General features: G+C 35.5%; 1 protein-coding gene across 2 annotated transcripts; it reads left to right on the forward strand.

Annotated features, from left to right (window-relative positions):
• The first annotated feature begins 1,718 nt into the window (after positions 1-1,718).
• Positions 1,719-25,372, forward strand: LOC129523934 (solute carrier family 35 member F5-like). Of its 2 annotated transcripts, none has more exons than XM_063708887.1 (9): positions 1,719-2,242; positions 5,229-5,316; positions 8,189-8,253; positions 10,330-10,434; positions 14,327-14,486; positions 16,678-16,768; positions 20,576-20,730; positions 21,877-21,974; positions 24,685-25,372. In XM_063708887.1, exons 1-8 carry the CDS (start codon positions 2,179-2,181, stop codon positions 21,950-21,952), a joined length of 804 nt encoding a protein of 267 aa, XP_063564957.1. In that variant the 5' UTR covers positions 1,719-2,178; the 3' UTR covers positions 21,953-21,974; positions 24,685-25,372. The 2 variants fall into 2 exon arrangements, with proteins under 2 accessions (XP_063564957.1, XP_063564956.1); XM_063708886.1 differs by having other exon boundaries at positions 1,720-2,242; positions 24,531-25,372.
• Positions 25,373-26,696: the final 1,324 nt, after the last annotated feature.

The following is a 26,696-nucleotide window of genomic DNA, read 5'->3' on the forward strand; positions in this document are numbered from 1 at the left end:
TTTCTCTGGTTGGAGGCCACTGAGTGACTGGCAGGTTGCTGGGCCTCATGTGGCTGCAGGGAGGGGTGAGGAAGGGGATGGAGTACCAGGGGAACACGGCCACAGAGTGACCTTCCACATTCCTCCACACGAACATGCTGACGCCATGGGAGGCCTCACTGAACGCAGGCCTGGGGGCCGAGTACTTGGTCCGGGCAGCGGGTTCCTGGCAGGGGCTCACACCTCACCCCCTCCTCAGCCAAGGTGGCTTGGGCCCAGAGAAGGGGAGGTTGGAGAGGAGCAGAAGGCCAGGCCTCAAGTTTTGTTTTTTTTGTTTGTTTTGTTTTTTGTTTTTGAAATGTAGTTTGACTCTTGTCACCCAGGCTGGAGTGCAGTGGCACGATCTCAGTGGCCTTCATACCTGGCTAATTTTTTGTATTTTTACTGAAGGTGGGGTTTTGCCATGTTGGCCAGGCTGGTCTTGACCTCCCGACCTCAGGTGATCCACTCAGCTCAGCCTCCCAAAATGGGATTACAGGCATGAGCCACCGCTCCCAACTTCATTCATTTTTACTTGAAAAACTCCATTAAGCATTTTTTTAAGGTAGACCTAGTGGTCCTGAATGCCCTCAGCTTTGTTTGTTGAGGAAACACGTTATTTCTTTTTTCTTTCTGAAGGACAGCTTTGTCAGACATAGTATTAGTTGCTGGGAGTTTTTTTCTTTCAGCACTTTGAATGTATTATTCGATTCTGTCCTGACCTGCAAAGTTTCTTTAACTTTTGACTATTTGATTATATTGTGACTTGGTGAGTATCTATTTGGTTTGAACCTCTTTAGGAATCTTTAAGCTTCATGGATTTAGATGTGTAAATCTTTCCCGTGATTTAGGCAGTTTTCAGCCATTCTTTAAATAAGCTTTCTTCTCCTTTCTCTACTTTCCTTCCCAAACTCCCATAACCTGACAATCGTTTGCCTAATGGTGTCTTGTTGGCTTTCTTTTCTCTGTCTCTTTTTTTTCTTTTTTTTTTTTTTTTGAGACAGAGTCATGCTCTGTCACCCAGGCTGGAGTGTAATGTGTGGTCTCGGCTCACATTGCACTCCAACCTCTGCCTCCTGGGTTCAAGCGATTCTCCTGCCTCAGCCTCCCAAGTAGCTGGGACTACAGGTGTGTGCGACCACACCCGGCTAATTTTTGTATTTTTAGTAGAGATGGGGCTTTGTCATGTTGGACAGGCTGGTCTTGAACTCCTGACCTCTTAATCTGCCTGCCTCGGCCTCCCAAAGTGTTGGGATTACAGGCTTGAGCCACCACACCCAGCCTTCTTTTCTCTTTTTTATTCTTTTTTTCTTTGTCCTCTGACTGGATAATTTCAGAAGATCTATAGTCAAGTTTACAGATTCTCTCTCCTGTTGAAGTTTACTATTGTGTTATATCACCCAGTCTGGTCTTGAACTCCTGGGCTCAAGAGATCCTCCCACCTTGGCCTCCCAAAGTGCTGAGTTTACAAGCATGAGCCACTGCATCCAGTCAGTCCCAGCACTTTGGGAAGCTGAGGTGGGAGGATCACTTGAGCTTAGGAGTTTGAGACCAGCCTGGGCAATGTACTGAGAACTTGTCTCTATATTTAAAAAAAAAAAAAAGTCTTTGGAAGGCCAAAGCGGGAGGATCACCTGAGGTCAGGAGTTCGAGACCAGCCTGGCCAACATGGCAAAACCCCATCTCTACTAAAAATACAAAAATTAGCCAGGTGTGGTGGCACACGCCTGTAGTGGTGGTGCATGCCTGTAGTCCCAGCTACTCAAGAGGCTGAGGCAGGAGAATCACTTGAACTGGGAGATGGAGGTTGCAGTGAGCTGAGATCGCACCAGTGCACTCCAGCCTGGGCAACAGAGTGAGACTCCATCTTATAAAAGGAAAAAAGAAGAAAAGAAAAATTCCATATCTGAGTGTTTACTCCTGAGTTTTTGAGATTGTTATTAAGATCGTGCTCTACTGTGATGATTTGGGTTTGTTTGATAATCAGAAAAAAGCATATTCTTTTGGGTGTTCAGCCACACTGCTTTGGTGTCACAACTGCACATTGGTTTCACAGCTGCAGGACAAATTCGAGCATCTTAAAATGATTCAACAGGAGGAGATAAGGAAGCTTGAGGAAGAGAAAAACAACTGGAAGGAGAAATCATAGATTTTTATAAAATGAAAGCTGCCTCTGAAGCACTGCAGACTCAGCTGAGCACTGATACAAAGAAAGACAAACATCGTAAGAAGCAATAGTTTCTCTTACTATTCTGAGAGCCTTATCATTCTACATCCCATCTTCCTGTGAGATTGTCTTTGTAGCATTTAACTCTAATTGCAGTTCTCTTTTTAAAAATTGGCTTGCTTATTGTATGTTTTCCCCAACTAAAGCGTGAACTCCTAGCAGGTCGTGGTGGCTCATGCCTGTAATCTCAGCACTGTGGGAGGCTGAGGTGGGTCGACTACCTGAGGTCAGGAGTTCGAGACCTATCTAGATAGGCATGTGAAATTATCTAGGAAATCAAAGGATTGCAGATGGAATCAGAACCACGTTGCCACAGTTTCATTCTGGCTTCAGCCTTGAGTACAGTATGGACTGAATGGAGACTACTAGGCTCTCAGCCATCTGCTGCGTTCTGGTAGTGCTCTACAATCATGCGTCTCTACTACTTCTTTGCAATGTAAATACTAGTGTAAAACTACTCAGCCACAAGCTCTGAGAGAGATCGAGAGATGTCCTTCTCTTAATAGAGATAAGTCATTTGGTGGAATAACTCTTCGAGTCAACCAGTGTAAGTAACAGAGACACCAAAAACAAGCCATTAGTTTAGTTTGCTTGACCCAGCAATCTACCTCTTAGTATATGCTTTGGTGACACTCATGTACTTATGCACCAGGTGGCAGGTGTGTACTAGAATTAAGATATTCATATTAGCATTGTTTCAGATAGTAAAAAAGTGTTATCCACAAAAAAATGGATGAATTATCAGTGAAAATTACTGAACTTTGGACACACACACATCCTGCCAACCTTCATCAAAAAAAGTATTATTTCTTATTCTCCATCCTAACCTAGATAAGTGGAAGAGAAGAAAGAATTTTTTAAAAAAAGTCCTGATAGCTGGAAAACTTCCTTCACTGTATCCAAAGTTATGAGAACTCTTTGGGTTGTGTCTCCAAACTGAGATTCAGAAAAGCAATCACAATTAATCAATAAATTATCATTTTCATAGGACATTTCTAAATTTCCAAAGTGAATATAGCCTTTTATTTTTCAATCCAGCTAGCTAGCTAGGTCCATCCATATCCATGCACATCATCTGGTTTAATAGATTTCTCATTATGCTGTATTCATCTGTATATATTCTAATGTTGGAGAATTTTCTCAAATTTAAATATGATTTAGATAAACTTAACAGAGTGTCAGCAGTACTTAGATAAAGCAATTTTTTTTTTTTTTGAGAAATGGTCTCTCTGTCACCTAGGCTGAAGTGCAGTGAGGCAGTTATGCCTCACTGCAGCCTCAACCTCCCAGGCTCAAGTAATCCTCCCACCTAAGCCTCCTGAGTAGTTGGGATTACAGGTGTGCACTACCATGCCTGGCTAATTTTTGTATTTTTTTTTTTTTGTAGAAATGGGGTTTCACTGTGTTGCCCAGGCTGGTCTTTCTGGGCTCAAGCAATCCACCCACCTCAGCCTCCCAAAGTACTGGGATTACAGGCATGAGCCACTACACGCAGCCTAGATAAAGCAAATTTTTAAATTGATTTGATACTTGATTTTACTCATAAAATAAAAAACCTGAATGCTAATTGTTAACCAACTATTGTTAAATTTTAAGGGCAATTGGGTAGCATGGTCTTAGGTCTGATTATAAATGTTTGTCTTTTTTGGGAGCCTGTGATTTTTTCAATACAAAGCAGCTTTTAAACATCTTGTGAGAACGGTATTTAGGAGGAGAACAAAAAAGGGAATTCTGAATTGTAATGACAGATGTAAACATGTCTTTCATTAGGGTTCACTTTGGTTTTCTTTTTCTTTAGTGGTTTTTGGCAAATTTGTCATATCAAGAAGCACTTTCAGACACACAAGTTGCTATAGTTAATATTTTATCTTCAACTTCCGGTAAGAAATTTGTCTTTAAAAATCAGCATTATAAATCAGTGTATGTATTTCTGGTATATATATGTGTACATGTACAACATTTTAATCTTGTTATAGCTTCTTACATTAGTTCTAATATACATTAGTCTATTATAACTGCCTTTTAATCTGTATACAGTCAGGTGCTGCATATGATGTTTCAGTCTACAACAGACTGCATGTATGATGGTGGTCCCATAAGATTATAATACTGTATTTTTACTGTACCTTTTCTATGTTTAAATATGTTTGGATACACAAATACTTACCATTGTGTTACAGTTGCCTACAGTATTCAATACAGTAGAATGCCATACAAGTTGGTAGCCTACAAGCAATAGGCTTATAGCATATAGCCTAGCTGTGTAGTAGGCTATACCATTTAGGTTTGTGTGAGTATGCTCTATGATGGTGGCACAAGGATGACATTGCCTAACGACACACATTTTCTCTGTATTTATCCCTGTTGTTAAGCATGACTGTAGTTTCATGCCTTAGCCTGTGCTATTTATGTTCCTTCAAATACTTTACAATATTTTTTATATAACAACATATTACAGTTTTATAGGCTGGCCTTTTGTATTGTAGTTGCCTTTCCCTTCACACATCCTTTCCAGAGATCTTTTTCTAGACCCTTTGGCTAAAATGTAATTGCTTATTTCAGAACTATAATTTGCCCTATGATAGGTGTTTTATTTTTAAGATTGAATCACCTTTCAAATCTGGAAGACAAAAGTATTTTTAAAGCTATAAAAATAACTTTAGGGACACAGGCTTGATTATGATGAAGTCAGCATGTTACTCTGAATAAGATTTAAGTTTCCTATTAGTTTAAAATAAATAGGACTGTACTTGATCTGTACTGTTGAAATAAACATGGTTTAGTTTGGAGGCTATTTTATGCATGAACTTTAAACATTTCAGTCTAGTCATTACTTAACTGCAGTCATTTTCTTAGTTAAGAGTGACAAAAATAATTTGAAAGGTAGGTATATAATTTGCTTATTTAAACAATGAAGTTGGTAGTAAAAATGTTGACAGTATTTAAACTCATGTACCATTTTTAAATTCTTTTCTCCTCATAGGACTTTTTACCTTAATCCTTGCTGCAGTATTTCCAAGTAACAGTGGAGATAGATTTACCCTTTCTAAACTATTAGCTGTAATTTTAAGGTAAGCATATAGTGTGATAGCTAGTTTACTCTGCTTAAAAATACAATATTACAATTTCTGATAGTGGCACCAGGGTAGTTTGTATTGTAAGAGCAAAGAAAGATGTGGATAAAAGAAGGCTTTAAGTGGACATGATGCTACTTAGCCCTGTCGCATCCTGCACTAGGTTTCTAAACCTTCCTGGGTAGGGTAACCAGAGGGAAAACCCCAAGGCTGCTTTGGTTCCCATTCATGTGTCTGCAGACTCATCAAGTATTGGACTGACGTTCACACTTAATGTGGCAGCTTAATCCTCATAATCTCCCAAGTTTCTATTTCTTTTTCTTAAGGCAATTTCCCCTCTTTGTTTTGATTTTTATTTCTCCTTTTTCTACTTCTCTTAGAAAGCTAACATTCAGTTTTCTCTAATTGTCTAAGCCTCAGGTGATGTTTCAGTTATTTTCTGTATAATTCATTTGGCAGTTTTGCACTACTGCATAATATGAGTGTTGCTGATAACTATACTTAAATATTTTAATTTAACTTTGTGTATGTTTGTCTTGTCTTCCCTACTGGTTTGTAAACCCTTGAAGGCCATAGCCTTGTTTTATATTTGTGTCATCAAAGACCTAGCATAGGGCTTTGCCCATAGACAGTATTGAAAAAAGATGTGTTGGTTTAATAAAACTTATTTTATGAAACAAAATCAGAGAAGGTAGCAGGATGATTTGATGGAGAGTAGTGTTTCTTGGTTATCAAAGCTGAGATTGAATAAGAGCTCTGCTGTTTGCCCTGGGGCAGTTTCCTTAAACTCTGAAAGGGTTTCCTAGTTGAGAAAATGATATTATCTATTTTACCTTGCAGCCTTGTTTTAAAGTTTAGTGGTAATAGCTCCACTGGGCTATTGCTCCAATGGGCAGCTGGTTGCTCCAATGGGCAGCTGGTTGATCCAACTAATTTATCATTTAGACTTTATGGCCACTAGGGATTTATTCTTTTACATGGTTTACTAATGTTTTAAGCCGAGCAAATTTTTGCATTAGGGAAATATGTTTGTATTGGAGAAGTAAATGAGGTTTTATTTAACTTTATTTAAAATATGTGCTAATTTATAACTTTTCTTCGTGGTATCTTAATAAAGACTTGATAAAGAAGGAAATGGATATAAAATATTGAACTTGTAAGTATTTTGACAGAGTACATTACTTCTTCTCTTTAAAGTAGGTAGACGAACAGAGGTTGGCAAACTATGTTGGGTCAGCTGCTGGTTTTGTAAATCAGATTGTATTAGAACACAGCCACTCTCATCTATTTGCAAATTGTCTATGGCCATTTTAGCACTACAGAGGCAGAGCTGAATTGCAATACCATGTGGCCCAGAAGCCTAAAATATTTACTATCTGTACCTTTAAAAAAAAGTGTTACTTAGAAATTTTTTGAGTAAGTATATGTTCTTAAGAATTACGTATTAAACATTGTTTAATATTTTGTTTTGAATTGGCATTTTACTAAGAGATTCAATTTCTGAGGCTATAAAAAGAATTTTACATAGCAACAATCTTGAAGGGAATCTAAGCAAAGAAATCTCATTTCATCAATTGAGAGACAAGAGTGTGGCCTCAAGCCAAACAACTTGGAATCCAATCCCATCTCCATCATTACTAGTTTTGAGATCTTGAACAAGTTCCTTACATTTCTGTGCCAATTTTCTCATCTGTATATTGGGGATAATAACAGGATTTCTCTCATAGGATTATTATGAGGATTAAATGAGTAGAAGTTCTAAAGTGCTTGGAACAATGTCTGATACACAACAGGAGGTGCTCACTATATTTAGCCATTATCATAATCATCATCATTTAAATGGAAACAAAATCCCTGGTTTCTAATATATTGTGGATACTCAATAAATAATAGCTGAATCTGAATATGAACAGTGATTATTACAGAAAATTGTGATGATTTAATTGAAGGGTTTGCATATTTAGTGTAAGGACTACACTTGAGTTCTGATGACATCTTTCCGTAAGGGAATACATATTTTCTTTCATCTTCCTCTCCCACTGCCACACTGGTCTTTCTCATCAGGGTGAGAGAATTAGGCTAATTTTTTTTTTTAATTAGCAATATCTCATCTACTTGAAAACGTGTTACAATTTATAAGATTCATAGAAATAGACAATGTAAAGAGTTCCCTGAGGACAGGAAACACATCTGTATTGTTCACTTCTGTAACCCAGTGCTTTGCCCATATTAGATGCCCAGAAAATAACAATTGAGTTTATGAATGACCTCTGATATCTCTACATCCTTAATTCAGTCTTATTTTTATCCACTAAAATCATGAGATCAGTGAAATTGTTTAAGCACGTAAGGTTAGTTTTACTGTTAATTTAGATTTTACCAATAAGCAAGAGTAGTACCATTGGTGGATTTATATGGGTTTGATATATTTGTATAATCCAAAAGAAAGATTGGAAAGGGATGACAAGTTGGTTAATTCATTCTTAACTGAAAGACAGTGGATAGCATAGCACATAAAAGCACTGGACTCTGGAGTAAAACTGCCTGTATTTCAGTCTCGGCTATGTGATCTTGGTCAAGTTACCTTACCTCTTTGTGTATTAGCTTTCACATGTAAAATGGGAATGGCAGTAATAAGACTTCCTTATAAGGTATAATATTGTACATTTTGTGAGGATTAAATGAGTTAATACGAATATAACACTATATTATATTGATATTGTTAGATATTATTATTGAAATTGCTAAATTATTTGATAGTTTTACCCAAAGTTGAGATTAGTCTTGATCACTTATAAATAATTTTTATCTTTATGATTAGCCTTTTCAGAATTCTTTAGCTCATCATTAATGACTGTTATTCTCATAGCATTGGAGGTGTTGTACTGGTAAACCTGTCAGGGTCTGAAAAATCTGCTGGAAGAGATACAATAGGTAAGTACTTGACTCTGGATTCTCTCTGTTAGAGTAAACAAGAAAGTTACATGTGCGTGCTCATGTGCACAGATGAACGTACGAAGGGTAGGCACTAGCAGGGTGTTTTTTTTTTGAACTTTTCCTTTGGAAATAACATAAAAAAATGTGTAAATAGTTTAGTGAATTCTCATAGCCTTCACCCAGATTTTTCAAATGTTAACAACTTACATAAATATTATACAGTTATAAAAATCAGAAATTAACGTTGATTATGATACTGTTATCTATAAAGCCTTTTCAAATTTTGCCATTTTTTCTACTAATGTTCTTTTTCTGATCCAGGATCATTTATTGCATTTAATTGTCGTGTTTCCTTAGTTTCCTTTAAATGCAGAAGTGTTCCTCAGTCTTCTTGTCTTTTATCACCTTGACACTTTTGTAGGGTACCACCTAGTTGGTTTGTAGAATGTTCCTCAATTTGCATTTGTCTGACATTTTCTTTGGTTAAATTGAGGTTGTGCATTTTTGGTAAGAATATAATGGAAGTGATATTGTTTCCTGATCAGTGCATTCTACCAAAAGGCACATGATATTGATTTGTCCTGTTGCTGGTAATGTTAATTTTAAGGTGGTTAAAATTAACCACCCTACTCCAGTGTAAAGTTACTAATATTTCCCACTGTAAGTAATAAGCATCTTGTGGGGGATACTTTGAGGCTATACAAATTTCCTGTTGCTGTCATATCTTCCCACGAATATTGTCATTTACTCTTGATTCTTGATTCATAGTTACTGCTATGGTGAACACTTAGATTTTGATCCATTGCTTAGACTTAACAAAAACAAAAGTAATCAGAACCTAGCTGGGCTGAGCATGGTGACTCATGCCTGTTATCCCAGTGCTTTGGGAGGCCAAGGTGGGAGGATCGCTTGAGGCCAGGAGTTCAATACCAGCCTGGGCAGCATAGTGAGACCTCATAATAAAAAATAAACCTAGATTAATTATTTCTCTTTGAATACTTCTTTAGATATTTGAGGTTTATTGAATAGAACAATGCTTTCTGAATTATTCCTAGCTACTACCCAGTGAGCTGTGCTTTGAACCTCCTCACCTCTTTCTCACCCAGAGCAGCTTTGTGTATATAAAACAATGTATGTATTTGGTATGTGCATGTGTATGCAAGATTTTGTTGACAGGCTTTTCCTTAGCTTTAAAAAAAGTTTGAAAATAATAAAAAAATGTAATAAAACATTCATCTTTTGAATAATTGATTAAAGTATTGAATATGACCACTTGGCAGAACATTATTTAGCTGTTTGGAAAAGTTTAAATGTTTTTGAGAGTTAATAAAGAGAATCAGTATTTATTATTCATGTACTGTGAGATCTGTATTATGTTAGCTATTTCGGAACATTAAAAAGTATAAATTATGTGTTTGCAGTTTTCAAGGAGTTCTTGATTTGGAACAATATGAGATTTATAAAATGAAGCTACTAGGGATTAAACTAATACCATACTTGACAATAGTAAGTATTGTCTAAAACAGAAGACAGGACAGAAATACAGCCGATTAGAGAGAGGATGCTTTGTGGAAGAAATGGAACTTTAACAGAGCCTTTAAGATGGGAGTGGTAGTGCAATACATATTAAGAATGGTATATGGGGGTAAGGAAGACAATACAAGCAACAGCTTAGTGATGGAAAAAAACATTTGTTAAGTTGGAAAATGCCAGGTGTCAAGATTGTTTGTGTAGGGTAAAATAAGAAACATGCATTTCTAAATTAAAAACAAAGTGTTACTTTCGAGTTGTATTATTATAATATGTATAGGTTTTGGTCGGATCATTGAGGTGAATGCTTTTGCATTTATTTGTTAACACATTAAACTCCTTCCTGTACTCCTAGAAGACTTGGATGGGGTAGGCTATACCTTTTCATTATATATCTTTATATCAATATAAAGGTGGTTTATATCATTATATATCTTTTCACTTTTGTATATTCTTGCAATATTATCTGACACATTATTGGATTTTAAGCGTATATTGAATGAGCTAATGAGTGATTGCTTTAAATCACGTCCATTTTTACAGGTTCCATTTGGTCTCTTGCTGGAGCCATGCTCTATGCTGTCTATATTGTTATGATTAAGAGAAAAGTAGATAGAGAAGACAAGTTGGATATTCCAATGTTCTTTGGTAAGAATATATGTAACTTGGGAGGCTATTTACTCTAAATGATTAACACAGGGTTTTGCTTTTGTTTTTTGGAGGGAATAGGGAAGCCTTTTTTTTTCTTCCGTATGATTCTTTAAAACCATTTAAAGATTATGAAGGCCAGTCCCAATGTTTTCCTTACTTTATCCTGCATAGTTGTGCACCTATGAGGGAGTGCCCATCTCCTCAGTGTGAGACAGAAAGAAACTCCTAACACTTTTTTCAAATTGATGTCTTCAGACTGCAAGTCAGATATTTATCTCACTGATAGGACAGATTTATGCTCTTATAAGCATGTGAGAGTTTACCTGCTGTATTTTACGTTTTGCCATTTTTGAATAGTTAGCAAAGGACTGGGGAGACTGCCCCCGAATTATATGTTTAATGCTGTCGCAGTCTATGTACTTATGTACATTAAAAATTGTGGGCCATTTAAATGCTTTTCATTTGCATTTTATCTTTAAGACACAGACACTTTTATAACATAGATTCATTCTCAAATTACCCAATTATAGTTTCTGGATATGGTTTATAAATTTTCCTTTGCCTGACATCAGTTCAGGAAAGAACTTGCGATATCTGTAGGACTGCGGACGAAGAACACATTGACAAGATAATCTTTCAAAAGATATCTGAATATAAATAGATAAAGAAGCTCCGTGATAAGAGTTCAAAGTGCAGCTTACAAGGAGTCAGGAGACCTGGAATCCAGCTGTTGTAACTTTATTTATCTCATAGGCATCTGAAATATGAGGAAATTGGACTAGATGAATGGCCTCTAAACTGTGATTTAGGGAATAGGTAGGCTTCTGGGATGGTTGGAAGGAAATACAGTTGCATGCAGGGGTCTAGTTCTTGGACTCCTTTGCTGCTTCACCTGTGGAACAGCTCTACTTTGTTGAGCATTTTGAATTAGAATTTAATTTATAGTAAAGATTTTTCTTATGGCTGGGCATTGTGGCTCACGCCTGTGATCCCAGCACTTTGAGAAGCTGAGGCAGGAGGACTGCTTGAAGCCAGGGATTCAAGATCAGCCTGGGCAACATAGGGAGACTGCATTTCTATTTAATTTTTTTTAAAAAAGACTATTTTAAAACTATTTTAAAACTAAAAATAGATTAAATACTTGTACCTAAAGACTAACAAAAATAAAATGTTTGAAAAGCCATGAGGCTGAATGATTGCTTAAATTGTTTTTAAATATAGAATTCAGGAAATATAGCATAATAGCCAGGTTTGGTTACATGTGTTTGTAATCCCAGCTGCATGAGAGGCTGAGGCAGGAGAATCACTTGAGTCCAGGAGTTCGAGTCTGCAGTGAGCTATGATTGTGTCTCTGCACTCTAGCCTGGGTAACAGAGTAAGATGCTGTCTCTTAAAAAAGAAAAGATAATTTTAATGATATTTTATTTGAGAGTCATAGAAAATTTTATTTGGAATGGAATAAAATGCTAGTTTTTTTTAGTGTTATAGGTAGGTGGTTGGGTCAGTGGTACTTTTTAAAAATTTATACATTGACAACTTGCAAGAAAAATTGCTTAATTTACTCATATTAGGGAGAGTGCATATAGACATGTGGCTTGTGTTGGTCCTGTTCATATGTGATGTGATATGTAAAGCAATATTGATCTGCCCTGGGCTTTAGAATAGACAGGATTTGGAGAAGTTAGGATTGGGATGTTGGGGGCTCTTCAGGCAAGGGAGTGTGAGCAGAGGCTTAACAGGGAGCAGTGAGTAGATCTGAATGATTGTGCTGGAACTTCGCTTTGTGGAAGAAGAACAGAAAGGCATGTGGCGCCAGATTCTGGGCAGTCGAGGGAATAGGTGGGGTCATTGGGACTTTTGTCTCTAGGTCAAAGGATGTTAATTTATGTGGGATTTCATAGACTCAGCACTTCAGGGACTAGAAAATAGATTTAGATCTTGGTAATGCCACATTTTGGTGTTTCATTAAAACAACTTTGTAATGTTATTTAAGCATTTTAGGTCATGTGTCCTTGCTGTATATGTGTTCTTTTGTTGTTGTTTTTTTAATCAATAGATGTAAGTTGGTGTATTAGTCTGTTTTCACACTGCTATAAAGAACTACCTGAGACTGGGTAATTTATAAACAAAAGAGGTTTAATTGACTCACAGTTCTGCATGGCTGGGGAGGCCTCAGGAAACTTACAATCATGACGTAAGGTGAAGGGGAAGCAAGGCATGTTTTACACACTGGCAAGAGAGAGAGAACTTGAGAAGAGGGAACTGCCAAACACTTTAAAACCATCAAATCTTGTAAGAACTCACTATGATGGGAACAGCATGGGGGAAACCACCCCCATGATCCAGTCACTTCCCACCAGGTCCCTCCCTGACACGTGGGGATTACAAGTCAAGATGAGATTTGGGTGGGGACACAGAGCCAAACCATAATAGTTGGGCTCCCTAAAACAGGATATGAGATGTGGAATTTGTGTGGGTGATTTTTTGTGGGGAGTTCACTGAAGGAAAAACTTGCAGTGAAGGAAGCAAGATAGAGAAGGGGAAAGAACCGTGTGGCGCACAAGTATAACTGAGGTTTGGCCCAATTCATTGCAGGTACTGAGGCGGGGAGCAGAGGGAGAGCAGCTAATATGTCTGGGCCTTGAGTCGTGATGGCTGGCCTCGTAAAGCCTCCATCAGTTAGTCATGAGCTGCAGAAGATGGGGTGGAGTGGAGGGTGGGAACTTGCTGGGAAAGGCAGACTTATTTGCCCCCCTTCACAGAAGTGGGGTGGCTGTGAGTCTTTAGCATCAGACAGAGAGTGGGTGCTCCTGCCCTGTTAAGATTTAACTAGGCATCCTAATGACTGGTTTATTATTTAGGTGACATAGTTAAGTATCAATTATATATCTACTGTAATTTAATTTTCTTTTAAGAAAGCTGTATAGTTACATAAATCATATAGCAAATTTGTGACATAAACTGTATAGGAAGTACAACAAAATTTATTATAGAATTGTAATCTTTTTTCTTTATATTCTTTACTTTTACATGTATATAGTCATATATAAACTTAATTTCTATAATAATATTAGCTAACTTTTATTAAGTGCTTACCATGTGCCAGATACTATGCTATATTTTATGTGTTTTGTCTAATCTTCCCAGAAACCTAATTAAATATTATTAAATGTTATTTTATGCTTATAGATTGGAAAACTGAGGCTTAAAGAGGTATAAGGCTTGCACTACTATTGAGTGATATATAGAGCTGGGATTGGACCCAGGCAGTCAGACTGCCGAGCACACACTTAACCACTATGTGGGATGGCTTTCCTTAATAACTAGTCAGTGGTACTTTGCTCATACGTTGAATAGCTCTTTGTGTGTACATACTTTCTCACTAACTAGTTAGAGGTCCGGGAATGCAGGAACCAAGAGTTTTATCTCCTTTGGAACCTTCTTCCATTATTGCTCGCAAAGCACAAGTGTTTTGGACATAAATAATTGAATCAGAGAGCAAACCATCTAATTCCTCAAAATTAATTTAGGCTGAGTACACAAACACATACATACCAGTTATTTCTTTTAAGTTCTAGGGCACTATATTATCAGTAGCTAAGGTTAACAACCCTTCTTGTTGAGTTGTCCTAAGTGGTTTATTCCATAGTAGTTGCTCCCATACAATGTGGATAGTTGAACTGAGTGATCACCAGTTGCTTCAGACAGTTTTTTTTTAATGGTGTTGAGCTATTCACAGGACTGACTTAAAAACAAACCAACAGAAGTTTTAGCTAAGGAAACCTCCCAGAGTGCTTTTGTGCAAAATCTAATTTTGATTTTAGAGTTAATAAGCTTGGAAAATAGAAATAAATCAATTTTAACTCTTGTCTCTTTTATACATGTTCAGGTTTTGTAGGTTTGTTTAATCTGCTGCTCTTATGGCCAGGTTTCTTTTTACTTCATTATACTGGATTTGAGGACTTCGAGTTTCCCAATAAAGTAGTATTAATGTGCATTATCATTAATGGCCTTATTGGAACAGTACTCTCAGAGTTCCTGTGGTTGTGGTATGTACTGTTTATTCTCCAATTATTATCAGTTGATTAATTTTTGGATATTTTAAGCTTTTATATTTGTCTGTTTGCTGGTGGCCCTTCCTGTGCACCCCATTCTGCAACACACATACAACTGAATACTTTAACTCCACTAGAGCAGGGACTTTGTTTTTTAACTTCTGTGTGCCCATTCTAGAGTAGTACCTTGTCCACAGAAGGAGCTCAATAAATACTTGTTGAAGGAAAGAATGAATATGAATGGTGTAAATCTGTAAAAATGTTTTAGAAAGTGGAGTATTATGCAAATGAAAGTAGTCATTATCTAATGGATATCCAAACATATGAGGTATGTATGCCAAGTATGAGTGCATGAGTTCTAGTTGAGAATCCAGGAGATGGTGCTTATTTAAGAGGCTTTGGAATATCTGTTTGCTTGTTCATAGGTGTTTTTGTTTTATTTATTTTCAGGACCTTTCCTATGGGTGAGCCAGATATGTAAACCTTAAACTGTGATTGATTTGAGATGTTAACATACTTTGATATGCTGTATATCCAATATACTGATATGCGATAATAAACTTAAAATAGTTTGAAGACAGTATCATGTATGGAGTTTGAGAGACCTTTCAAATAACAGAGCTTTATACTTAGTCCTATTTTTATTTAATAGAAATTTGAAATGAATAGAATGAATAAAACATAAGTGAATAAAATGAATTTTATTACATACCCATTGAAACTGTTAACTAGTTTTCCCTTGCAAAAGACTGCAACAGAAATAGACTTTTTTGTGGAGTCTTCCTTAATGCTCTGCCTATAGTGCTGTGTCTCCCTGCCCAGTTAAGAAATACCTATTTTCTTGGTATCCCCCATATCACTCTCTTTTGTGTAATACTTAAAGATTTACTTTGTATTGTAGTAATTTATGTTCTTATCTAAACTCCTTTGCTGATCTAAAATTCTTTAAAATCATAATCCATTTGCTCATTAATTTTTTCATCTTTAGTTATGTACATTTTAGATACTCGATTTTTTTAACCTTAACTATTAACAGATGACAAAAGGCTTTAGCCTTTAGCTAAATTGGATCCACCTTAACAGCTGGATTAAGTCAAACAGCCTTTATAATTCTACCTCCCAGGTTTTTTATTATAGTACTCTGCATGATAAACATCCAAGAACATATGCTGTATTTGACCCCGAATGCTCTTTTCACAGAGCAGCTAAGTAGTGGGAACCACAAGTACTTGTTTCCTTTACCTCATCAATAAGGACTCGTTGTTCAGCCTCTGTTCATTACTTCTAGTGACACTTTATTGAGAGATAGCCCCTTTTATTGCAGGACAGCATTATTAATTCTGACATATACTGAGCTAGATTTTACTTGCCTATAACTTCCATGGATCTGTAGTCCTAACGATATACATTATGGTTTTATCTTGGCTTATAATTCATTTTCTCCTTATATGCCCAAATTATCAGTCTTTATAAATGGCTCATCTGTCTCCATTGGGTGTAATATTTTCTTTCAATTCAACAAAATTGTATGCAGATAGATATTTCAAAATTTCATACCCACATTGATAATTCAAGGTGAAAATAAAGAGCTTACTTAGCTTTTGGTTAGGACAATTGTTAGAAAAATGGAAAACAACAAGAAAATATTTTTTAAGAATATTCAAGTCTTTCTTTTTTTATGCCAAGCCAAATCAAAAGAGTAACACATGATTTTAGTGTTCATGAAGGTGAGATATTTTTGCCTGGTGACAGAATCACATGTTGGCTTATCACTTCCTTAAAGTCTATGTGTGAAGTATTGTCCTGCAATGTTAATAATGCTGTTTTCTTTGTTATCTACAAATCATCACAAAACTGTAATAACTGTTCAACAGTTTTTTAAAAAAATTAATGAAATATAAGCTATACACCCAAAGTTGAATAATATCTGCAAACAGATCTTGAAAATAGCATAAAATATTTTGAGCTTTTTATACTTATATATTTGTATTTTTAATATTTGAAGAAAAACTTTGAGAATCATCTTAATAACTTTATTATATTTTATGTTTCAATCCATCCTAGCCTCTTATCTTTGCTCCTGATCTCACAGGCCTATATTATAGGATAGAAAGTCTTTGTTCAGTGTTTTTCTTTGGTTGTTTAATTTTTTTAAATATAGAAATGTATATTTTCTTTTTTTTAGGGGCTGCTTTCTTACCTCATCATTGATAGGCACACTTGCACTAAGCCTTACGATACCTCTGTCCATAATAGCTGACATGTGTATGCAAAAGGTAAGGAAACTATTTATTATTCATAGATATTTTAGGTGTGTTATTAAAACAAACCTAATGAAAGTTGAGATGTGATTAAATTATAAGGATACAAACATAAATAATACTTGATGCTTTCTCTCCCAAGGTGCTTTACTACATAGAAATATAGAAAGTACCGAAGAAATAGATAATTTCCATTTTTAGCTTTTCCATTTTTTCCCTAAATTTCTAAGTTAAGGGCATCATTTTCATATGTAGTTCTCCAGTTTTTGAGCTGATTCTGTTCCAGATGTTCTTTGGTAAGTCACATTTTATCATACAAGCATTTTAGTTTCTGCGATAAACCCTGTCACAGGCTCCTTCACACTGTGCTGAATGAGCAGCACAGGAATCATGCTGTTTGCAGTAAAAGTTAGCCATCTCTCTCTGGACTCAGCAGAGTGGGTATCCCATCCCTTTTCTCTGAAGGCCTAGTATGGATGTCGGGATTCTCGTGATAAATATTGGCAATGCTAACACCACAGAAAAGAGAATCTGGGATGTTGCTGCCAGCAGCCTAGAAGGGAAGAGTTTATTCAGTGCTCCTGAGTGTAGCAGGAAGAACAGAGGTATGCTGTTGCCCAGCACTGAAAGATGGAGCATAGCCATTTATCACACAGTTCAGTATATGTAGGCATTTAACTTTTAACTGCAACTACTAAGTCACAGAAGTGTATGTGTGTGTGTGTGTGTGTGTGTGTGTGTGTGTGTGTATGTGTATTTTAGTCTAATATAATTTGAAGAGGGAAATACTTCAAGGCCCAAAGGCTTATAATGTGTACAAGCAATAATCAAAATTTTAAACCTATTTTTCTCTAGGTCTTAGCCAGGCACAGTGGCTCACGCCTGTAATCCCAGCACTTGGGAGGCCGAGGCAGGCAGATCACTTGAGGTTAGGAGTTCGAGACCAGCCTGGCCAGCGTGGTGAAACCCCGTCTCTACTAATAATACAAAAATTAGCTGGGTGTGATGGCAGGCACATGTAATCCCAGCTACTTGGGAGGCTGAGGCAGGAGAATCACTTGAACCCGGGAGGCGGAGGTTGCAGTGAGCCAAGATCATGCCACTGCGCTCCAGCCTGGGCAACAGAACAAGACTCCATCTCAAAAAAAAAAAAAAAAAAGATAAAAGCAAAATATGCTTAGTGCTGTATATCCTCTTTATTTATAAAATAATTCTTTACTGATATTTAACTTTGTTTTATGGTCAGTAAATTCTTATTTGTCATGGTTAAAGAACTGAGATTCTTTCCTTAATTGAGAATTAATTATCTTACATAACTTGCATTTTCAAAGAATGTGGATATTCTATATAACACTAACATTGCACATTATTACACATCATTCTTTTATAGATTTAAGTAATATCTAGGCCCTTCTTCATCTTCAGGTCATAATCCTGAATATGAACCAAACTGGTTGTGAAACTGGGAAGGTGCTACTTGTTAGAGGATTTTGGTAGACTACTGTGTAAATCATCTTTATTGTACTGATATTTTAAAAACAAAAGCTTTCGTAGATTGAAAAAAATTGCAGCTTAATGTTCAGGAATTTTTAAGAAAATAGTCACAGGGGACCTAATTGTATTAAATGATTAGTCATTTCATAATTATCATTACAAACAATAATGGTTATAATTTGTTTAATAAAGTATTTTAGGGTAAAGACAAAATGGGGAAATGTATGCACATGCAATTAATTATAAAAACATAACCAAACTTTAACTGATTGCCCAGTTCTGGATATGAAGACAATCAAGAAAAGATTTGGTGTTCTTGATTGTCTTCATATCTAGAACTGGGCAGTCAGTTAAAGGAGCAGGCTGTGTGTTGGTGTCAGGATTGAGGCTAGGGAGATTCCATCTGGAAAAAGCAGCAGTGTGTGTCCAGAACTGTAACACAAACATGATAAGAGAAATCTACTTTTCTAGGGTTTTTAGGTTTAATTAGCTAACTGTATTTATATATAGCTTCTGAAATGTTAGCATTTATTAACATTGTGCTTGAAACAAATTGGTTATTTAAATCTATTTATAATCATTTTATATAATAGAAAGCATCCTTGATCATATTCTATTTGATATTCAGATATATTAAGGAATTAGAAAAAAAATTTTTGTTTACATAAGTAATTTTCTTTGTTGTAATAAATGGCTTCATTTCTTTTGTCTTAGCTTGTTGGAAATCAAATTAGAAGTTTTTTATTATGAGACAACATATAAACAGCTACATTGTGGAAAGTGAACTTGCCTTCTAAAGTCTTCTAGGGCTTTATCTATCTTTATTAAGTTTGCTTTGATTCAGTTATGAAATAAGGTTTTTAGTTGAATATTCATAAAATAATTCTATCAACTATATCTACATTTTTAATCGCATTATTTATAACTTCTTAATACCTTTTCTGATCTTGGATAATTTAAATGCAGCATGGTTTTTCCTGATTATTAGTCATTCTGGCAAATATTCCAGGAATATGTTAAAATATATTGGTAATTTCATAACTAAATGAAGGCTTTTCAGTTTAATGACTATTCTTTCCGGGGTGTTCTTAGGCTGACTCAGTCATTGTATATGAATACCATAGAAATAGGGCATGCATGTTAAAAATTGTCAGTTATTATTCTTGTGTTATGCATTGTGAGTTCCCTCATAAAAGACATTATGCTCACAAAACTCGTTTACTCTGACTAATGGTGCTATGAAATGGAATAGTATATGTTTTCCACCAGAGGGAGTCTTACCTATGACTCCATGCCCTTTTTTTTTTTTTTTTTAATTCTCAAAGAGGGCAAACACAGTTTTCCTTCCCTATTTTATAGATAGAAGTTACTATTTTCATCATTATTTTTAAAGCAAACCTCCTGTGTGTTACACTTAAGTCTCAGTGGTTGATCAGTGTAGGCTTCTTTGACAATCGTTTCTGATCTTTAGCTGAGTCTAGATGGTAAAAGTGAACCAGTGAAAGGGAAGAATGAGTTTTGTTTTGGATGGCATCTCATTATTTTTTATTTTCTTTTTATTTATATATTTGTTTTTCTTATTTTTTTCTTTTTGATTTTAATACCTCCACCCTACTTACAGATATTTTTTATTTTCTTGACAACCCTGATAAATGATGGATTGGAGGATCAGACTTGTTGACATCACTGATGAGGCTTGTCTTGTTGCTTGTCTTCTCTGGCTAACATTCCTTAGTAAAAATATTTCTATTTTTTTCTTTATTTTATTTGGTCATTATTTCATTTTGAGCTTTTTTCATTTATTACTAGATAAGCGAGTTTTGAGTGTCAAATTTGCACTTAATTTGTTTTTGGTACTGTCATAAGGACTGTAGCATACACAGCATACTACAACTGTAACTTTTTATGAAAATATACATTTTTTGAAGATGACTTCAGAAACTGAGGGAGAGAGACCCACTTGAGACTAGGCAGCAAACAGTGAAGAAGAAATGAGCAACATGGTGTGCAGGAGCAAAGTTTCATACTGTATATCTCTACTCTAAGTGTACAATGCCTATAAATGGAAAGTATGCTTTCTTGGCTTTCCTTTAGCCTATTTTCCAAGCAAGAACTATTGTTGTTGGTAATTTAGGTACATGGAATAGTAAGTTGAAGTCTTGAATTCTTATTTAATAATAATACACTTAATACATTGTCAGTGTTTAATTTTGTCTTCCCATTGTTCTTATTCCTGCTAGTTTTCACAAATAGAAAACTTACACTGAAGGGGAAAATTGCCTTAATGATAATTGTGGGTGTGTTTTTTCCTCTATCTTTTATTTTTAGGTGCAGTTTTCTTGGTTATTTTTTGCAGGAGCTATCCCTGTATTTTTTTCATTTTTTATTGTAACTCTCCTATGCCATTATAATAATTGGGATCCTGTGATGGTGGGAATCAGAAGAATATTTGCTTTTATATGCAGAAAACATCGAATTCAGAGGTACGTTTAGTCCCAATACACATTTTTAAAAATAGTGTTTGCTAGATAACTGAGAATTGCATCATGCTGGCCTAGCTTTTAGAGATTTTTGTGAGGAATTATTGAAAGATGATAACTTATATGTTACGGCAGATGAAAATAATTTGTTTAGATCTTTTGGGTAATAAGATTCTTTCTCTTTCTTTCTTTCTTTCTTTTTCTTTCTCTCTCTTTTTCTTTCCTTTTCTTTCCCTCTTTCTTTCTTCTCTTTCTTCTTTTTTTCTCTTTCTTGACAGAGTCTTGCTCTGTAGCCCAGCCTGGAGTGCAATGGCACGATCTCAGCTCACTGCAACCTCTGCCTCCTGGGTTCAAGTGATTCTCCTGCCTCAGCCTCTTGAGTAGCTGGGATTACAGGCGTGCACCACCATGCCCAGCTAATTTTTGTATTTTTAATAGAGGCAGGTTTCACCGTGTTGGCCAGGCTGGCCTTGAATTCCCGACCACAAGTGATTTGCCTGCCTAGTATCTACATTTTTTTAAAAAAAATATGATTCACAGGTAATACCAAAACGTTTACTGTTTTGCTGTAACAAACTTAAATATAGAAAACTTTTATTGGTTTGAACATAATTCATGATAGAATAGTATTTCCTCAGTTTTTCTTTCCAATTTCTTTCTTTTTAAGAATGAAAGCTTTTTACATTTTGCTATAAAAAGAACTTGGTTCCAGTGACTCTGGAGCTCAAGACCAGCCTGGGCAACATATCAAGACCCTGTCTCTAAGAAAATTTAAAAAAAATTACCCAGACACAATGGCATATACCTGTAGTCCCAAGCTACTTGGGAGGCTGAGGTAGGAGGATCACTTGAGCCCAGGAATTCAAAGCTGCAGTGAACTATAATAGCACCACTACACTTTAGCCTGGGTGACAAAGTGATACCCTGTCTTTTATTTAAAAAACAAAAAGTGAGACCCTATCTCTTATTTAAAAAACAAAAACAAAAAACGCTAACTTGGGACAAGTTCTTGGGAAATTTTATCCTAGTGTTGGTTCTGACACTGACTTGCTTCCTGTCCACATAGCTTCAGCCAATGGAATAAATAAAGTTTGAGGTTCCTTTTCAGCTCTAAAGCTTTCCTTAATTATTGCTTTTTTTTTTCTTAAGAGTTCCAGAAGACAGCGAACAGTGTGAGAGTCTCATCTCTATGCACAGTGTTTCTCAGGAGGATGGAGCTAGTTAGCTGTTTGTTGTCTGTAGCCCAGGTTTGTATGTGAGCTGGGTTTAGTATTGAATAAGGTTCTTATCTGTGTCATATTCAAAGGGTTGATTTTCTATAATTAGTTGTTTGAGAGGCAATACAGCCTTAGAGGCTAAAGGGGCTAAAGCCTGGACTCCAGTTCCGTCTTCTCCACATACTAGCTGTGTGGCCCTATGCAAGGTTCTTAATCTCTTGATGCTTCGGCTTTCTTATTTGTGAAATGGGATTACAGTAGAACCTCCCTTATGAGGGTGTTAAAATAGTAAATACTTGGTAAATATAAAGTATGTATAATAGTGTCTGACTCAAATGATCAGAAAGTTTTAACTCATTTTTATTCATGCTAAGGGTCATTTTATTTAATAATATGCTTTAGAAAAATATTTTTTCTCTGATGATAAAAGAAAAATGTAATATCCTGGGGTACAATATACTGGTTGGAAAATACTAGTCTTTATGTGTGTGTTTTACATAACTGGCACAGTGTTTATCCTCATTCTCTGACATTGCTTTGTCATTTAACAATGCTTCTGGAATATTTTTCCATTTTTTACATTTTAAGAAATAGTGTCTTTTATATGTCTTCGATGATAGAGTACATGACATTTAATATTTTGCTGAATGAAAGCTTGAATTAAATGTAACATACAGATTTTGCAGGTACAAAAGTGGTTATTTAGAATGAAAGATCACAATAAACTACTAGAATTTTTCTAGTTTTTCTAAGACATCTTTAGACAATTTATATTGAAATGTTTCTTGATTGCTACTGAGTTTTCCCTCCCTATCTAGAACATTGTACAACTCCTGTCAGTTGTTAACACTTATATTAGGCTTGAAGATTAAGTTTCGTTATCCTCATGGTAAACTTGCTTCTAACCTACAGCTAATGGTCCTGGTTTTCTGTTTTTCTTTAGTGTGCTGTTTTTAAATCTAGTTTATACCTGCACATGGTTTGAGCTCTAGTTCTCCAAGACTTTTTGTACAAGGCAGTTACCCCTGCCCTTCCCTGCCCTGCTCATCCTGCTTTCATTTTCTTCCCACTCTGAGGAAATTAAACTCTTAGCTGATTCTTTTGGTATTTTCCTTCTTGTCTCCCTAAGTATCACGTTTATGACTTGTGTTTCATGAGTTCTCAGTTTTAGGCATCTTCAGCTGACTTTCCCACTAAGATCAATGAGGACAGATTATTTTCAAGTTTACTCCTCCTCTGCTCCCACCTCATATGCCTCCTGTCTCCATATCAGTTCGGCCTCCTCATCATCCCTGTATAGTTATTGCATAATTTTGGATAGATCTGTAGTCAGTGTTTATATTGTTGTCACTAAAAAATTGTTACTTATAACTGAGCTATGTAGGATTCGTCCTGGTATTTCCCTTATCCAGAGATTCTCTGTTACTACCCTTTTTGGAGAGTAAACCTTAAAGTCTTCTCCTGGGATAGAGAAAAGGCACTTGGCCAACTGTGAAAAGTAAGAGAGGGCATCTGAGTGTCTGTCTGCTTTTTCTATAGGCATTATACCAGTCTTCTTGTTTTTAGTTGTTTCTTCACCCCTCCTTACAGAGATATCTGGTCCTGTTTTTCCATTGCTAACCAAGAGTTGGCTGTTATTTTCTCATCTCTCTACTTTTCTTTTTGTCCATGTGGTTTATTCCTTTTAAGAAAAAAATTCCAGGCTGGGCATAATAACTCATGCCTGTAATCCTAGCATTTTGGGAGGCCAAGGAGGGAGGATCACTTGAGCTCAGGAGTTTGAGACTAGCCTGGGCAACATAGTGAGACCTTATTTCTGTTAAAAAATATATTTTTTTAACCCTTTGTTTCCTTTTTAGTGAGGTTTTGGAGAACAAGTGGAACTAAATATATGTTTATGTGCCATCTTTAAATTTAAAAAAACGTAAACACAATTACAGTAAGTCCTCACTTAACATCATCAGTAGGTTCTTATAAACTGTGACTTTATGCAAAATTACAGCAAAACTTTTTTTTTTGCATCAACATTATAACATAACAACACTGAACGAAAAAATGTTATTCGGGGACCTAAAGTCAGTTTCCTAGAACCTATGACATTAAGTGAGGACTTTGTATTCTTGAAAGCTTTTTAATGCTGTAATTTATGCATTATTTTTCTTGGGTATGCTGTGCATTGTTCTCATACTCACACTTAAACCTACCCATATCCAGCAAGGTTTCAGTATTTTTAGAAGTGAGAGCTGTGTAAAGAAGAGAGTGAAGACTAGAGAGGATGGATTGCAATAGAGTAGAATAGACTGGGCAGGTGTCTTTGTCTTTGCAGGAGTAATGTTGGAATATACCAGGAGTACAACTAACTGCTAATACACAGTCTTTAGTGTTGATGTCAGCTTTTGACATTGCTATAGAAGTCACATTCATAAGTTCTTAGTACTCCAAATTTGAGTATCCAGTTATTAAGTATGTATACAGTGAAAATAGGTATTTCAATTTTAAGATAATTTGCTTTTTAAAATGTAAACTATAGAAAACTAAAACTGTGAAATTATAATCTAATCACATTTCTGTGGTTTCTGTTTTTAGCTTGATAATGGAACTATACAGCGAAGAGACAATCTCTGGCAAGTTTTTGTAGAAAAAATGTTTCAGTGCCTAGTCTGAAAAATAACAGTTTCAGTTCTTTGAAACTCTAAAATATATTTTTCTCATACCGGTTTTCTTCATTTTCATAATGAAGCACTTTGCTATGTAGCTGTGTACATATCACTACAGTTATAGGAAGTTTCAGTCTACAGTCCATCCAAAGGACCAACCTGCCTTACACATCTCAAGGAATTCAGCTGTTGAAATCATTTGAATAATCAAGGAATAAATCCTAATGTTCTGGGACTTTATTTTCACATGTTAAATGCTGGAATATATTATGAAAATGTTTTCAAGAAATCACTTAAGTGTTCATAGACCAGTATTTCTGACAGGTAAAATGCTAAAATAAGCTACCTGTAATAAGTGTGGATTATATTTTTGGGTTTTGTAGAATATTGCAAATTAACTACGCAAAAAATGTTTAATTTATGCAACAAGCATGTTTGTGCAAATTTCATGGGACTTTAAAAAGAATAAGTATTTGAGAAAATATCTGGTTCACTTACACTACATTTACTGTATTATTCTTTTATAGCATTAGGTGCCTTGTATTTTAAATCTGTGACAAACCGTGGCAAATTTTTAAAGGGGAAGTATTATTATAAAATGAAGAAATATGTATTTCTAAAGGCTATATTGCTGTAAACTTAATTGATAAAGCTCTGTTTAATTTAGAGTTTTGAAGAAATAGTCTCCCTTCAATTAAGAAATTTTCATAATGGAATGATTTAAATTGAAGTGACAAAGAGTATTATTAAAATACAATGTTTATACGTGTATTTGTGTATTGTAGATGTATCAAGTGATTTCTAATTTTTTTCACTTATGAATGTGCCAGATTACTCTAGAACTAGATGTCTCTTCTTTAAATAATTTTAGTTTTCCTGAATAAATTTGTAATGGTTAAAGTACCAAGTAAGTAAGGCGAGAAGGGATTCTGTTTTTAAAATCACATCAGAACTTTTCCTCTACTAAGATTATAAATTAAATGTAAAATACTCCTAATTGCAATTCTTAAACTTAGCCCTTACATGTACTTATTATGCAACTGCTCCTGGACTCTATTCACCATAGATATCAGTAAACGTATGTCCCAGGATTCACAGGCTTTTGATTAATCAATATTCTTTTCAAGTTTTCTGTGTGAAGAGTTTAGTTCTCTTCAAAATTTCTTAACTAATCTGATTTTTAAGAATTCTCTTTGCAGCGTTTAGCTTCCTATTCACATTCTTAAAATTGCTTTGGTGTTACCATGAGTCTAAAATGAAGTTTAGCCTTCCTTTTGTTTCATTCTGAGAACTTCTATATTATATTACCTTTAAAAATTGTTTATGATATTAAATTTAAAATACAAACAGCTCTCTCTCTCTCTTTTTTTTTTTTAATCATCCAGCCCAAAGTGGCAAAAACAGCTCTTTTCTCGTTTGGCACCACCAATAATGCAAGTTAAAAATAATGTTGAGTTTATTATACTTTTGACCTGTTTAGCTCAACAGGGTGAAGGCATGTAAAGAATGTGGACTTCTGAGGAATTTTCTTTTAAAAAGAACATAATGAAGTAATATTTTAATTACTCAAGGACTACTTTTGGTTGAAGTTTATAATCTAGATACCTCTACTTTTTGTTTTTGCTGTTCGACAGTTCACAAAGACCTTCAGCAATTTACAGGGTAAAATCGTTGAAGTAGTGGAGGTGAAACTGAAATTTAAAATTATTCTGTAAATACTATAGGGAAAGAGGCTGAGCTTAGAATCTTTTGGTTGTTCATGTGTTCTGTGCTCTTATCATGACACAGGTGATGTGTTGTTCCTCAGGATTCTGGAAGTACTAAGCCGTAGTTAACAGGCTGCATAGACCTTCAGCCAATCTTCTTTCATTATACTGCTGCTTTTCTGTTTCTTAAAAAACAAAAATCAATGAGCAACTTCTTTAGAAGGAAGCACCACTGTTCAATTGGTTAACTGAAAGTATGAATCACTGCCGCTTTGCTTGCCCACCTGTTGGCTTTTTCTCACAGGTTTTATTTATCTGAATGATTGTTGCATTTGAATACTGTAGCCATGGTGAGTGAGGAGTTGAAGACTTCCTTTCTGCACCTTCAT

This window comes from Gorilla gorilla, chromosome 6 (genome assembly GCF_029281585.2).
Source record: "Gorilla gorilla gorilla isolate KB3781 chromosome 6, NHGRI_mGorGor1-v2.1_pri, whole genome shotgun sequence".
NCBI lineage: Eukaryota > Metazoa > Chordata > Mammalia > Primates > Hominidae > Gorilla > Gorilla gorilla.